This window comes from Dipodomys merriami, unplaced genomic scaffold, assembly GCF_024711535.1.
Source record: "Dipodomys merriami isolate MVZ:Mamm:240054 unplaced genomic scaffold, mDipMer1.0.p SCAF_185, whole genome shotgun sequence".
Taxonomy (NCBI): domain Eukaryota; kingdom Metazoa; phylum Chordata; class Mammalia; order Rodentia; family Heteromyidae; genus Dipodomys; species Dipodomys merriami.
Window position 1 is genome coordinate 2,208,524 of NW_027203215.1, and position 14,161 is coordinate 2,222,684.

At 43.2% G+C, this 14,161-nt stretch overlaps 1 protein-coding gene across 1 annotated transcript; it reads right to left on the bottom strand.

Moving 5' to 3' along the window:
* Window positions 1-10,762: 10,762 nt before the first annotated feature.
* Window positions 10,763-13,478, bottom strand: CUNH15orf48 (chromosome unknown C15orf48 homolog). Its single transcript, XM_070026587.1, has 5 exons — window positions 13,379-13,478; window positions 13,198-13,270; window positions 12,955-13,043; window positions 12,015-12,075; window positions 10,763-11,005 (listed from the first exon to the last, which is right to left on the bottom strand). Exons 2-5 carry the CDS (start codon window positions 13,231-13,233, stop codon window positions 10,937-10,939), a joined length of 255 nt encoding a protein of 84 aa, XP_069882688.1. The 5' UTR covers window positions 13,234-13,270; window positions 13,379-13,478; the 3' UTR covers window positions 10,763-10,936.
* Between the last annotated feature and the right edge of the window lie 683 nt (window positions 13,479-14,161).

Consider the following 14,161-nt stretch of genomic DNA (forward strand, 5'->3'; position numbering starts at 1 on the left):
CAGGGCCTCATGCATGCAAGGCAAGCACTCTACCACTGAGCCACCTTCCCAGCCCGGGGTGTATCTTTTCCCCCAAGATGAGAACAGGCATGGCCAGGCTAAAGGATGATCAAAGGCAGTCTGTGACTCAGAGTTGAGAAGCAGGAAGTGTGGGCACCAGGGAGAGCAGAGCTGTCCCACACCTCACTTTACTCTGGACATACTCCCAGCTCTGGACCACGTGACATGAGCAAAACACCCACCACCTCTCTCAGCATGTAAAAAGCTGGGAAATGGCACACCTGTCCCCAGGCTTGTCACTAGGCGCTAGTGGCTCACGCCTGTCATCCTAGCTACTCAGGATCTGAGTATTGTGGTTCAAAGCCAGCCCAGGCAGGAAAGTCCATGAGACTCATCTCCAATTAACTACCTGAAAACTGGAAGTGGTGCTGTGGCTCAAGTGGTAGAGCGCTCACCTTGAGCTGAAGAGCTGAGAGACAGCGCCCAGGCCCAGAGTTCAGGCCCACAACTGACAAAAAATGTGTCACACGCCCATGAGTGCAGGACACATTGGCTGGCCAGCAGATTTCCCCTCAGTGTCATACAGAGCAAGAATAAACCAGAGTCTCCTGCCTGTCCATCCTTAGAGCCATGCTCAGAATTTAGGAATTCCTATGCTCATCAAGAGGAAAAAAGCATTTTGTGTTTATGCAAAGCACTGTCAACTGAAACTGACCTCATGATGAGCATCTGAGTTTGTTTTCACAGAAGAAACAATGCGCCAACTCTTCAGGAGCCTTGCGCCCACACCCTGCTGTCTTCTAGCTTACCTAACAGGCAGGGAGAGAAGCCAGGAACTTCCAGGTCCTCTCAATGGTGGGACCTTTGGGGGATGCCCTCCTCAGCGCCAGTTCCTCTGCTGCACAAAGTCTTTGGGGCTACTCTGGAGATAGAGAATGGGAAGACTGTGTGGTTTAAGACCAGTGTGGGGAAGAAACGTTCCTAAGACCCCATCACAACCAATATAAATCTGGAACAGTGGCACACACGTGCCATTCCAGCTACTTGGGAAGCATAAAAGGAGGATCATTGTCCAGGCCAGCCCTAGCAAACAAAATGAAATCTTATTGGAAACAAAATAAAGCAAAAGGGCTGAGGGCATGGGTCAAGTATCAAGTAGTAAAGCTCCACATCTTTTCCTCCCTGCTGACCAAACTGTTTTTCTGTGTAGCTGTACAGACTGTTATTACATCATCACAAATTCTTCCTGATTCCATAATTTATAACATAAGCATTAGGCTCCATACCCAAGCTTTACTTTCAAAAGAAAAACCTTTTCTGTCCTTCGACATTCTGAATGAAAATAGAGGCAGAGGGGCTGGGAAGGTGGCTCAGCGCTTGTCTTGCATGTATGAGGCCTTGGCTTCGATTCTTCAGCACCACATAAATAGAAAAAGCCAGAAGTGGTGCTGTGGCTCAGTGGTAGAGCGCTAACCTTGAGCTGAAGAGCTGAGAGACAGCGTCCAGGTCCAGATTTCAGGCCCCACAACCGAGAGTGGTTTTTATAGTCTTAGCTGTGGATTTTTAAAATTTTTTATTTTTTATCATAAAGATGATGTAGAGAGGAAATATAGTACATAAGTACATTTCTTTTTGGACCATGTCACCCCTTCCCATGCTCCCCCCCAATTTTTCCCCTGCTGAGGGATTTTGAAGCCTCTGCATTGGAACTAATTTGTTTGATGCCAGAGATTCAAAAAATTTGAGTTAGTCCATTCTTTTTTTTGGCCTAGGCGCTGTCCCTCAGCTCTTTGGCTCAAGGTTAGAACTCTACCACTTGAGCCACAGCAGGCTTTTCTGCTTATGTGGTGCTGAGGAATTGAACCCAGGGCCTCATGCATGAGAGACAAGCACTCTACCACTGAGCCACCTTCCCAGCCCGGTTATTCCATTCTTTTAGTTCATTTTGTGCTATTATAAAAGAATACCCAAGACTGGGAGATTTATGAAGAGTAGAGGTTTATTTATTTATTTTGGTCAGTCATGAGGCTTGAATTCTATTCAGCTCAAGGCGAGTGCTCTACCACTTGAGCCACCGTGCCATTTCAGGTTTTCTGGTGGTCAATTGGAGATAAAGAGTCTCATGGACTTGCCTGCCCGGGCTGGCTTTGATCCATAATCCTCAGATCTCAGCCTCATGAGTAGCTAGGATTACAGGCATGAGCCACGGGTACCTGGCATTCCACAGGTTTTAAGTTGCCAAACATGTATGAAAACCAAACCGAAGAAATTGTTCACATTCCAAGATCCCTTTATTCTCTGGGAAATAGCAGTCTTCATCTCCTTGAAGTCTGAAGTCTGTTTCTGTCTGTCTCTCTGTGTTGTGCTGGTACTGGGGCTTGAACTCAAAGCTTCACGCTCTTGCTTAGCTTTTCAATTCAGGACAGGCATTCTGTCACTTAAGCCACACTCCACTTCCAGGTTTTTTTTGCTGGTTAATTGGAGATAAGAGTCTCTCAGACTTTTCCTGCTTGGGCTAGCTTAGAACTTTGATCCTTAGATCTCAGCTTCCTGGGTAGCTAGGATGAAATATCTTATGGTGTCAATTTCTGAAGAGATTTACGTATGCCTTCTTTATTGGATCTGTCAAGGTGAACTTATTGAAAACTACAACCTTCAGGGAGACAGGAAGGCCCCAACAATATAAAATATGATGACCAGAAGGCCACAAATTAAAGTGAGGTCAGAGTAACTGGATGTTACTGTGGTAACAACACGGAACCCTTCTGGCAAATGGGAAAATGAGGACAGTTTTTTATTTGAAAAGTAAATGGTGCCACAAGAGCACTTTCTGGAAGGCTAGAAATGACTGACAGCTTGTTTTTGCAAGCTGGTGGGTCTCATGGGTACATACAATTACCCAACTTCCTTGAACAGAACCATTAAGATCTGTCTGTTCTCTTGTAGCTGAGCTACATTTCAATCGTAAAGGTAATTGGATGGTCTGACCTCAGGGTTGAGTCATTTATTGTGTAGTTCTGCCCTTTCTGTCCTATGGTTCCTCCAAAGCCTTTTTGGTAAACTAAATGTGAAGGAACATGATTAGAGCGATTGTGACTTAAGTATTTTTAATTACAGAGAGAAATACAAATACTCTTTTAAAGGAAGTCTAATTCAATCTGCTTTTGTGTCCAAACTCTTTTCATTCACCTTTTGTTCATTACACTGTGGATGTCTATTATGAATTGTGTGCTTTCCTACATTCAGACTACTTTTTTTTTTCCAGACTACTTCTTGATGGTTGATAATATTTATGCTGCAGGCTGAAAAACTGCTATTATTTGATCTGCTACTTTTTGGCATAATATGCTTTTCAAAAATCAATACTTTGGCCCTTTCCACTCCTTTTTTTGCTGGTTAATTGAAAAGTCTGCTAGCTTTGTCTGCCTGGGCTGCCTCCCAACCCGATCCTCAGATCTCAGCTTCCTGAATAGCTAGGATTATAGGCCTGAACCACCAGTACCTGCCATCCACTTTATTTCTAAAGTCAAGCATTTATTTGTCCTCTTCTTCCATTGATTGTCCAATGTGGTTAAAACTTTCAAGTAAAACTTATTTGCCACTATCTTGAAAAATAAAACAATAATTTAAAAGCAAATTGTACCCTTAAAAAATTGTAACAATTGAAACCCGATACATATTGAATGGTTGGCATAATAAAACTATCTCCAAAATAACAAGCAATACATCGCATTGGCCTTATGGTACTAACCCACCTTCTTTTTGTTCATAAGGAAGCTGCAGGTAGCCAAGGTGTCATAAAAATCAGATTCAGTTGCATAAGGCCCAAGAAATAGTATCAAATTCATAAGGAAAAAATCACAGATATATTACTTGATATAAATACAAAAAAATTATATTTAATTTTTAAAGAGCATCCCATTGCTCCAAATAAGGGATATTTTATGATATTTGCACTGTCACACCAGAAAATTGGTTTTTAGCATTTCTTCAAGATTTATCATAAAGCATGGGGTTTTGAATTTATTCTAATTTTCATTTTAAAATTAAGTAGAATGACAGGAGGCATAAAGTGGCAGAGTGTCTGGAAACCCTGAGGTTCCATTCCCAGCACCATAAAAAAACAAACAGGTTAGTAGCATGCAATAGTAAAGTTATATAGTAAAACACTACCCAAACCAAGACCAAACCTGAAAATCTACTTTTGTTTCTAGAGAAAAATCACATAATTACTTAAGCCAGTTCTCTAAACCCCGGGAAAACATGTTTCAAGGGACCATTACCACAGAACTTAATTCTATTCCCATTTCTAGCTTAAGAACCTGCCCTTAACTTCTTTCTTATTCAAACCACAGACCAGTGAATAAACACAATGGATAGTGATCACTGAAATGCAGACATTTGTTTCTAAGGTTATATATGTAGGTATAGCTACATGGTTATTGATTTTATTACTAAGGCTTTTCTGGATATGAGGCCATCTAGGTGAGAGTGTCTGAGAGCAAAGGTATCTACGGGGCAAGTACATGCTCTCTAAGAGGTTGACAGCTGGGAAATTGTGAAACTAGGGTGGGCCCAGAGTGGCCTGAGGCTAGTAGGTTTGAATTTCAAACAAGCAATTCTCCCATTGGAGGAAGAACGTTATCTTAAACACATTAAGAGCCTGCTAATCATTCTGAAAACATTTATATTGCTAGCCATTTCTAATATTACTGATCATTCTTAAAACATTTCTTTTTTTGGGGGAGAGGGTCCGGTTGTCGGGCCTGAACTCTGGGCCTGGGCGCTATCCCTCAGCTCTTCAGCTCAAGGCTAGCGCTCTACCACTTGAGCCACAGCGCCACTTCTGGCTTTTTTCTTTTTGCTGATGTGATGCTGGAGGAATCGAACCCAGGTCCTCACGCATGCAAGACAAGTGCTCTACCACTGAGCCACCTTCTCAGCCTTTAAAACATTTCTTAAAAAAAAAAAAAAAAAAAAAAGGAAGCACTTGTTGAACAACTAGTACATAAATTAAGCACCATGTTAGGTACTTTCCAGCTATTTTAGAGTCTTTAGAGCCTGCCAGGCACTATTAACTCAGTTTTATGGACAGGGAGAGTCTGGCGTTTCTATAAAGCAGGGTCATACATGGCAGGGCTCCAACTTCACAGCCCAGAATACCTTCTACCACCAAGTCTCAGCGCAAACAGGAGTGGATTTCTTCAGCAAAAATAAAGCATGACTGCGTATTTAATCAGCTCTCCCTTCAGTTCTTGGTGATACTTACTGAGAAAGCTCACTTCACATTTTATTTGTATGTACAAAGAATGATAGATGTTTGCTTATGCTCCTGGCCATAAAGCTGAAAGGTTTCTGGGCTTTGGTTTAATACAACTCAGGACCGGTCTTCCCCAAAGAGAAGAATGGTTCCTCCTCTCTGGGCACCCCTGAATCTCGTCTGGTTCTCCTTCTCCCCTAGCCCTTTCCCCACGGTCCCTAGGATTCTCTTTGCTTGCATCCTCCAGGACCGTGTTGCTCTGGGTTCCGTCTTCATTGCACTCTGAAAGCCCTCCATAGGTATTGTCTTCCATGCCCTGGTCTTATTGCCCTTAACCTGCCATGTGGAGCATTCTAGAAGGCTCCTGGACCTCATGCGTTGTCTTCTCCCATTCTTCCCTCCCCCCCCCCTTGTCTTTCTATCTTCACTACCCAGGTGAGAATCTCCTGCCTTGAGGTCTTCACTTTTTCTCACTCAGTTCTCTCCTGCCCTCTGCCACTGCGAGCGTTTGTCCTGGCTATCCACTGCCTGCCCACTGGATCATGGTCAGCCACTGCTCTCTGTGTCCAACCAAGAGTCCCCGTCAGTATCCATCCACTACCTGAGCTTGCTATTATAGACAAGTCTCTATTAGGAAGATGAAACTCTCCTTTAGTTGAAAACCCTGCTCGGGGCTCCTTTGTAGTATCAGAAAAACAGCACACATTCTACCTCAGCCCACTCTCCTACTTCATACTTCAATAGCAAAATGCCCACGTAGTAAACTCCTCTAAAGTTTCAAAACAGACATTGTGCTGTTTTGGGGCTCTCTGCCTCAGTAAAGATATGACTCTATTGCAGTCGCCTTGTTTCTAATGGCCACGCATCAAGAAATGAGTCTGTTGAATCTTTTGTGATCTGCCTTCTTTGGCACACTTTGCTTGGTGCTGTCTGTCCTTGCTTCCATTGTCCTGTTTGGATTTGCTCACAGGAGTGTCTCCTTTTCCTAGAATGTCAGACCCTGACGCCGGCACAATGTCTAATACGGAGTGAGCACTAAATAATGTATGACTTCTCAAATATTTAAATTACATTTAAATCATATGTCAGATTTTTTATAAAAGTCCACATGTGAATGAATCTTACCTGGATAATTCTAGTCGCCTGTGTACTGGAGTTCTACAAAGGCTCAGTACAAACGTAACAACCAATTTCAATAAGTGAAACTTGATTGAATTCTGTTCTTAAAATTGTAGTTAGTAAAAAAAAAAAAAAAATTGTAGCTAGTTAGCTGGGCGCTGGTGGCTCACGCCTGTAATTCTAGCTACTCAGGAGGCTGAGATCTGAGGATCGTGGTTCAAAGTCAGCCCAGGCAGGAAAGACTGTGAGACTCCTATCTCCAGTAAACCACTAGAAAACCAGAAGTAGCTCAAGTGGTAGAGAGCTCACCTTGAGCTAAAGAGCTGAGGGACAGTACCCAGGCCCAGAGTTCAAGCCCCATGACTGACAAAAAAAAAAAAAATTGTAGCTAGTTCAAGTCCCAAAATAAAAATTGTAGCTAGTGTTGGGCCTAATGGTACATACCTGTAATCCCAGCAGAATGTGAGAGGCTGAGGCAGGAAGATCGTAAGCATACATACATATACATACAGATATCTATACAAATAGACATACATGTATACACGTACATGTATACATAATAGTCTTGAGAGAATTAGAATGGTTTATGTAACAGGTGATACTATTAAGTTAATGTTGATTTTCTTAGGAATATGGTGGTGGCACCACAGGCAGTTAGAATGTCCTGTCCCTCAAGTAGTGAATACATCCTTTAAGTTTTTAAGAGAAAAGCTTTAGGATTGTAATTTAGTTTCAAAGAATTCACTTATAAATGAACAAAATTTACATAGAGACACAGGGAATGTGGCAGAATGTCCATTGCTAAAAAAGCGTAAGTACTCTTTGTGCTGACTTTTCAATTTCTAGGCAGAACTTGAAATTTTAAAACATTGGAGGAATTTTAAAATTCAAATTTTAAAAATTAAATTTTCTGGCATCATTGTTGGGGCTCAGAGGGTTGGTACCCTAAAGGTAAGCCTCTGGAGGCAAATTTTCTCTTTGACTTTCTCTAGCCTTCTGGTATCTTACTCTTCATTTTCCCCAGAGGAAAGCCATAAAAACTAAAATTCTTTCTTCTCCTTCTTCTCCTTCTCCTTCTCCTCCCCTTCTCCTTCTTCCCCCATAAGGCAGGCTATAGAAAACAGAGCCACTTCTACCAAAGCTAGCTTTTTTTTTTTTTTTTAAAAACCCAACCCTAAAATATTATCTTGAACTTTCCTCCACCTTTCTGCATGAGAGCTGGCCATAAAGAAATTCTCTGACCTATCTAAATCAGAAGATCCCCATTCCAGAGGAGGGCATGGTGTTATACACCCACAATCCCTAGTTACTCAGGAAGTGAAGGTAACAAGATTATGAGTTTAAGCCCAGCCTGGGCAAAGTTAGCAAGATCCTATTTCAAAAGCAAAATACAAATTAAAGGGCTGGGTCATGGCTCAATTGGTAAAGTGCTTTCCTAGTCAGTGCCAGGCCCTGGGTTCAGTGCCCAGTACCACATACACACACACGCACGCACGCACGCACGCACGCACGCACGCACGCACACACGCAGAGCATGAGAGCAAAAAGATATCCTCATTCCAGAAAGCAGCTTGCCCCATACCTAGGAGGAAAGAATGCTGCACAGACAGGTCAAGAATAATACTGACAGACTGATAGAACTTGATGGGTTTTCCCCTCAGTCTGTGAGCATTAGCTCATACCTTCCCCTTTTGTCCGATATATTTGTAAACAATTATCCATGCTTCATGAACCTGAATAGAAGAACAGATAGCACTGGGCACTGGTGGCTCATACCTGTAATCCTAGCTACTCAGTAGGCTGACATCTGAGGTTCAAAGCCAGCCTGGGCAGGAAAGCCTGATTTTTTATTTTATTATTATTTTTGTCTGTCATGGGGCATGAACTCTAGACCTGGGTGCTGTCCCTCAGCTCTTCGGCTCAAGGCTAGCGCTCTACCCCTCGAGCCACAGTGCCACTTCTGGGTTTTTCTGCTTACATGGTATTGAGGAATCGAACCCAGGACCTCATGTATGCAAGGCAAGCATTCTACCACTGAGCTACCTGTGATATTCTTAAATCCAAATAACCACCCTAAAACCAGAAATTAAGCTGTAGTTCAAAGGAGAGAGTGCTAACCTTTAGCACACAAGCTCAGGGAACAGAGCCCAGACCCTGAATTCAAGCCCTATCACCACCAGCAACAAAAAACAATAGCTTTGCCTGGATCTTTGGTATTTACATAAAGTTTTCCTGGTTATTTAAAACTATGACCAAATACATTTGTTGGGACTTCTTCTTGTTAGCCCACCTTTTGTTCTAGGGTGTGGCTCCTTAACAATGGCTGGAAATCGGTCACCCCCTTTCCTACACCTGCAGTGTAAGCCTTGCTCTTGGAACTCTCTTCCTCCTAAACTTGCTAACTAGTACTTTTCTACTAGTAACGGCAACATAGTTCACACCATAGCCACTGCCTGCCCATCAGGTTTGTATTTTAAGGATGAAATCACAGTCGTCCTTCAAAATCATTTCACAGATCTCTCTCCTAAATTGGCCAACCAGCATGAAACTGTTTGTTGCTAATTACCTACATGACATTACATTCGGCTTAAAAGTTTAAGCAAATGAAAATGTGCTTCCCAGTTGCTACATGTAATCCCATCAACTCAACTGCCAGAGATTTTCCTCTGGGAAAATGTGAGATAATAAGGAAGCAACAAAGGTTGGGAGAAATGGTCTCACTCTAATCCTTTCAGAATTGCCAAGTCTCTGGCAAGTGCCAGTTATCTTTTATTGCCCTTCTTTTAGCTTTCCATTACATTCATACAAGTGAAGAAACCATTTACCATTCTACTCTAAAGAAGTTAATGAGCTGAGCTACATTATCAAGAGAAGTTGAGAATACATGACCACACAAAAATCTGTTCATGACCACTCAAACTATCACTCCTCATCATTGTCCCAAACTAGAGACCTATCAGGTGTCCATTAATTTACAAACAGAAAAACAATAGGTGCTGTATCTATACAATGGAATCTTCTTCCTTACAAAAAGGGGTGCTAGTCACTCACGCCTGTAAAAATCCTAGCTACTCAGGAGGCTGAGATCTAAGGATCTCGGTTCAAAGCCAGTCAAGGAAGGAAAGTCTGTGAGACTCTCTTATCTACAATTAACCACCAGAAGAACTTACGTGGCGCTGTGACTCAAAATAGGATAGCACTAGACGAGCAAAATAGCTCTGGAACAGCACCCATGCCCTCCGTTCCAGCCCTACAACCGACAAAAACAAAAGGATGAAATGTTGATATTGTGGTACTGTATGAATATCACTTGAAAACATTATTTGAAGAGCGACCCCCACTTTTATGAGATGTCCAGAATAGATGAATCCTAGAGAAAAAGTTCATTCGTGTTTGTTTTGGTCTGGAAGCAGAGGAGTGAGGAAAAGTTTTGGTGAAAGGGTTCTTTGTAGGACGGGAGATGAAAATGTTTTTGAACTAGATGGCAGATAGGATTGCACAGCTTTGTGGATTTAATAAAACTATTGAATTATGCAGCTTAAATGGAATTCGGTCTCAATTTTAAGAAGTTATGAAAAAAAGCAAGTTTCTACTTGTACCATTTGAGCCGCACTTCTGCTTCCAGCTTTGTACTGGTTATTTGGAGATGAAGAGTCTTGAGGATTTGTCTGCATGGGCTGGCTTCCAAGCTCAGTTCTCAGATCTTAGCGTAGCTAGGATAATAAATAAATGGGAGCCATGGGTACCTGGCTTGATCCCACTTTTTAAGGTTAGTCAAAGGAGCCCAGGGCCACACAGATGATTATGCCTTTAGTTTCTATGTCACCATGGGCCAGAATGAAGGATGGCCCAGACTCCACAGGATGCTGGCCAAGCTCTTCCCCCTGTTCTCACAGGAGAGCCGTAGTCTGCAGTAGCATCGGTAGGGCTGATCTCATCAACATCCTGAATCCCCGTTGACCCCCAAAACCTCAACAACTGCCTCCAAGGACAATCTACGTGGAAGCTCACACCACTTTCCTGAGGGTACTTACCATCTTTCTTATTCACACCTCTCCCAAATATGTCTTCACTCACTGCTTTACTGTAGATGCTCAGGCAATTTCTGAGGAATAAGTAAACTTGGAAGAATAAACTTACACAGAATTTGCACGGGCTATTATTTAGAAGATGAAGTTTTATGCTTCAAAATGTCTTTTATCCCATATTAAAACAAATTTGTCCTCCACTTAAAAAGATAGCTAACTGTTGAGATATCTTACACAAGCGAAATTTTATTACTAATTTACAAATCTTTATGTCAAGGAGCACATTCATAAAGGTAGGTTTTCTTCATATAAAATTCAGATTTACAACAATAAACAGAAACTTTTGGACTATGTAGTTATTACGGCACTACCTTTAATTCCTTTATCCAGAGTCCCCCCCCAAAACGTAGGCAAACCCTAAAAATGTAGCAGAAGCATTTCCGCACACTGGTCTCCACAATATAGTTTGTGCAGAAATGTTTCCACTAGATTCATAGAGTAATCTTTGGAGGAAAGAAGAGAGGACCGGTCATCTGGTTGCCCTTCTGACCTTCTGCAGCTCTTCAACAGGCTTCCATTGTTGGTTGATCGTTATAAGCTTTAAAAATAAAAAATAAGAAAGGAAATAGAAACGGTGAAGCATCGACCCTTCATCCTCACATCCCCTTTTGGGATTTTCCTATACTTCTTTTAGTTAAAGCATCACCAGTGTTTCAATCATACAACACCTCTTTCCCCTCTAATGCATGCATAAAGTACTCACCTAGACTGAGTTCTAGTGCTCCATTCCCCAAATCCTTTAGTATTATCATAGAGGATGGCCACACATGTCAGTCAGTTCCACTTGTTTGCTTGGGTGTAACTTTTTTGTCTTTTCTTTGTTGGTTATGGGAATCAGACCCAGGATGTTGCACTTGCTAGTCAAGCACTTACTGAGCTCTAGATCCCAGCCCATCAGTCCTACTTTCATGAACATATCCAGATTTTTTTTTTTAATCTGCCAAGGTAGCATGTGACTTGTAAATTCCAAAGTGTCTTTGCTCCTTGTGAGTGGATATACAATGTTCCTAGCACAGGGTCCGGCATGCAGTAGCCTCTTAACAGAATTTCCTCCTTGCAATTGCTCAATACAGGCCAAATGTTCTAAGTCACAAAATCAAGGAAGAGAGACACAGGGGTGGGGCGGGGGAGGGAGGGGGGATGGAGGATGAGGGGGGAGGATCAGAGCGTATGAGCACGTGAGCTTAGGGCCTGCTTGTTTGTTTTTCAATTAGTTTTTAAAATTATTATAAATAAGAAGCACAAAGGAGTTTGCTAAGCTTTTGTCAAGGCTGGCGCTCTACCACTTTTGGCTTCTTGCTGGTCAACTACAGTTAAGAGGCTCATGGAGGGGCTGGGAAGGTGGCCCAGTGGTAGAGTGCTTGCCTAGCATGCATGAAGCCCTGGGTTTGATTTCTCAGTACCACATAAACACAAAAAGCTGGAAGTGGTGCTGTGGCTCAAGTGGTAGAGTGCTAGCCTTGAGCAAAAAAAAAGCTTAGGGACAGTGCTCAGGCCCTGAGTTCAAGCACCAGGACCTGGCAAAAAAAAAAAAATATTGTCAATACCTTTTGAGGTACACTAGGGTCCACAGTTTCCCAAGGTTCTGGATTTTTTTTCCGGTCAATACTAAAAATAAAAGGATAATTTAGGTTAAGTGCATTTAAACTAACAGTGTATAGAGTTTAAAAGTTGCTGGAGAAAGTCTTCATACTGAGGTATTCACTTATTAGTGAACAATTAGGGACCACCATTAGTAACTAAAATGAATGTAAAGTCCATTAAGGGAGTTCCATGGTTTGGTTCAAACATTAAGTATCAATTCTTCTCTGTAGGACTGGACTCTTCCCTTTACTGGGCTAGACTGGAGAATGCAAACAGCATACAATAGGGATGGTAATGCTAGGCTAAGGACAGGCACTAGTAAGTTTATGCCAGGCTTCTGGGAAGGACCCAGAGCCAAGTTTCAACTCTGGACTGGTATCTCATTGTAACTCCAGGATCTGTGCCTTCTGCTAGTGGTTAGACTTAATATCCTCCCCCACCCTCCCCAGACTACTGCTGGTTTTCTATCTCCCTCTTTCATGTTCCTCATGCTTTTCCCGAAGTTAAGATTAAGAGTCCATTATAGACAATTAAATGCCCTATCACGCTTGCAAAGATCTTTCTACTAAGTGAAAAATTTTTTAAACAAAAATTCTTTATATTTGATGATGTATATAACCCCCAAAATCATTTTAAAAACTTTGCATTCCAAAACAAGTTTATTTTTTTTTTAAAAAAATCAGATTTTACTTCACTTGAAGAAAAAGGGAGAGGGCCAATAAATGAAAGGGTTTTACTCAGACAGAGGAACAAACCAAAGGCATGAATATCATGTAATAGTCTGGTGTCAGAATAGTTTTTAGCCGTGACTCCTAGTCTACCATTCAATCCACTGCCATGCGTTTCAGCAACTGAAGATCCATCAACACCATCCAACTACCTTCCTCCACGAGGACTACTTACATCACGTCGGTTTTGTTTCTCAGCGAATACACAGCAAAAGACGAGGCTCCACCCGCAGCCACACTTATGATGACTGCCAAAGGAATGAGCTGCGGGATAACGGGTCGGGTGCGTTACATTCAACCGCAAACCTCCCCCCCAAAACCGCCACACCACGTTTTCAGTCTTCAAAAACCCACCAGGCCTTTTCAACATGCATACTTCACATGTTCCTCCTCCATGGCTTGGGAAACCCAGACTTACCTCCTTCTTTTTCATCAGGATCTGGAAGACACCCATGATGACTCCCCACCGCGTCGAATGAATGAATGTCAGACTGGGAGAAGGAAAGCAAACCACAAGCCCAGATGAGGATCAGGTCATCATCCACCACGAGTACCAAAGCCGGGTTCAACAAGCTCTAAAGGCCGGGCAGGTGACTCACCTGGGGCGGCTGGCGCAGGAGAGGCTCAACGCCCAGGGGCAGCCGGTGCCCCGCCTTATATACCGACCGCAACCGCTTCGAACCACGCGGAGGCCGGGGGAGTGGCCGGGCTGAGCCCGGCACGTGGGCGCCCCCTGCAGGACGCTGGGAGCAGCGCCGCCGGCTGCGGACGGAGGTCTTTACCTGCCAGCTGGGCCGCACTGTCTCCAGCATCCAGGGCTTGTTGGGGGGGGTGGGAGGTTGGAGGTTCGGGAGAGAGGGAGGAGGGACCTGGGGGGGGGGGGGGGGGAAAGGCAGCGCTGAGGATAACCAGGGTCTGATTGGAAGAAAATCAATCCTGGAGACTTGTATACTTGATCCTGTCCCATAGTGAAATGAACTGCAAGGAATGGAAACAAGAGATGGTTGTTGTGGTTGTTGCTGTTTTTGTTGTCTCTTCCTTGTGTCGTTTATTTGTGTTTGGGAGGGTAGAGGGGGTGCACCAAAAAAGGCGGGACAAAGGGGGAACAAAGGAACTTGGAAGGTGGCTTAGTGGTAGAGTGCTTGCCTAGCATGCATGAAGCTCTGGGCTCAATTCCTCAGCACCACCCACATACACAGAAAAGGCCAGAAGTGGCACTGTGGCTGGAGTGGTAAAGTGCTAGCCTTGAGCAAAAGAAGCTCAGGGACAGTGCCCAGGCCCTGAGTTCAAGCCCCAGGACTGGCAAACACACACACACACACACACACACACACACACACACACACACAGAGCAAAGTAACAAATACAGCAGTGGAACTCAC

Bases quoted from the DNA above. Each gene is read 5' to 3' on its own strand.
- CUNH15orf48 (XM_070026587.1), bottom strand. From the start codon at position 13,233: ATGGGTGTCTTCCAGATCCTGATGAAAAAGAAGGAG. The intron at 13,044-13,197 runs GTAAGTCTGGGT...GTTATCCCGCAG, and splicing joins TCCTGATGAAAAAGAAGGAG to CTCATTCCTTTGGCAGTCAT. The intron at 11,006-12,014 runs GTATTGACAATA...TTATTTTTAAAG, and splicing joins ACCCTAGTGTACCTCAAAAG to CTTATAACGATCAACCAACA.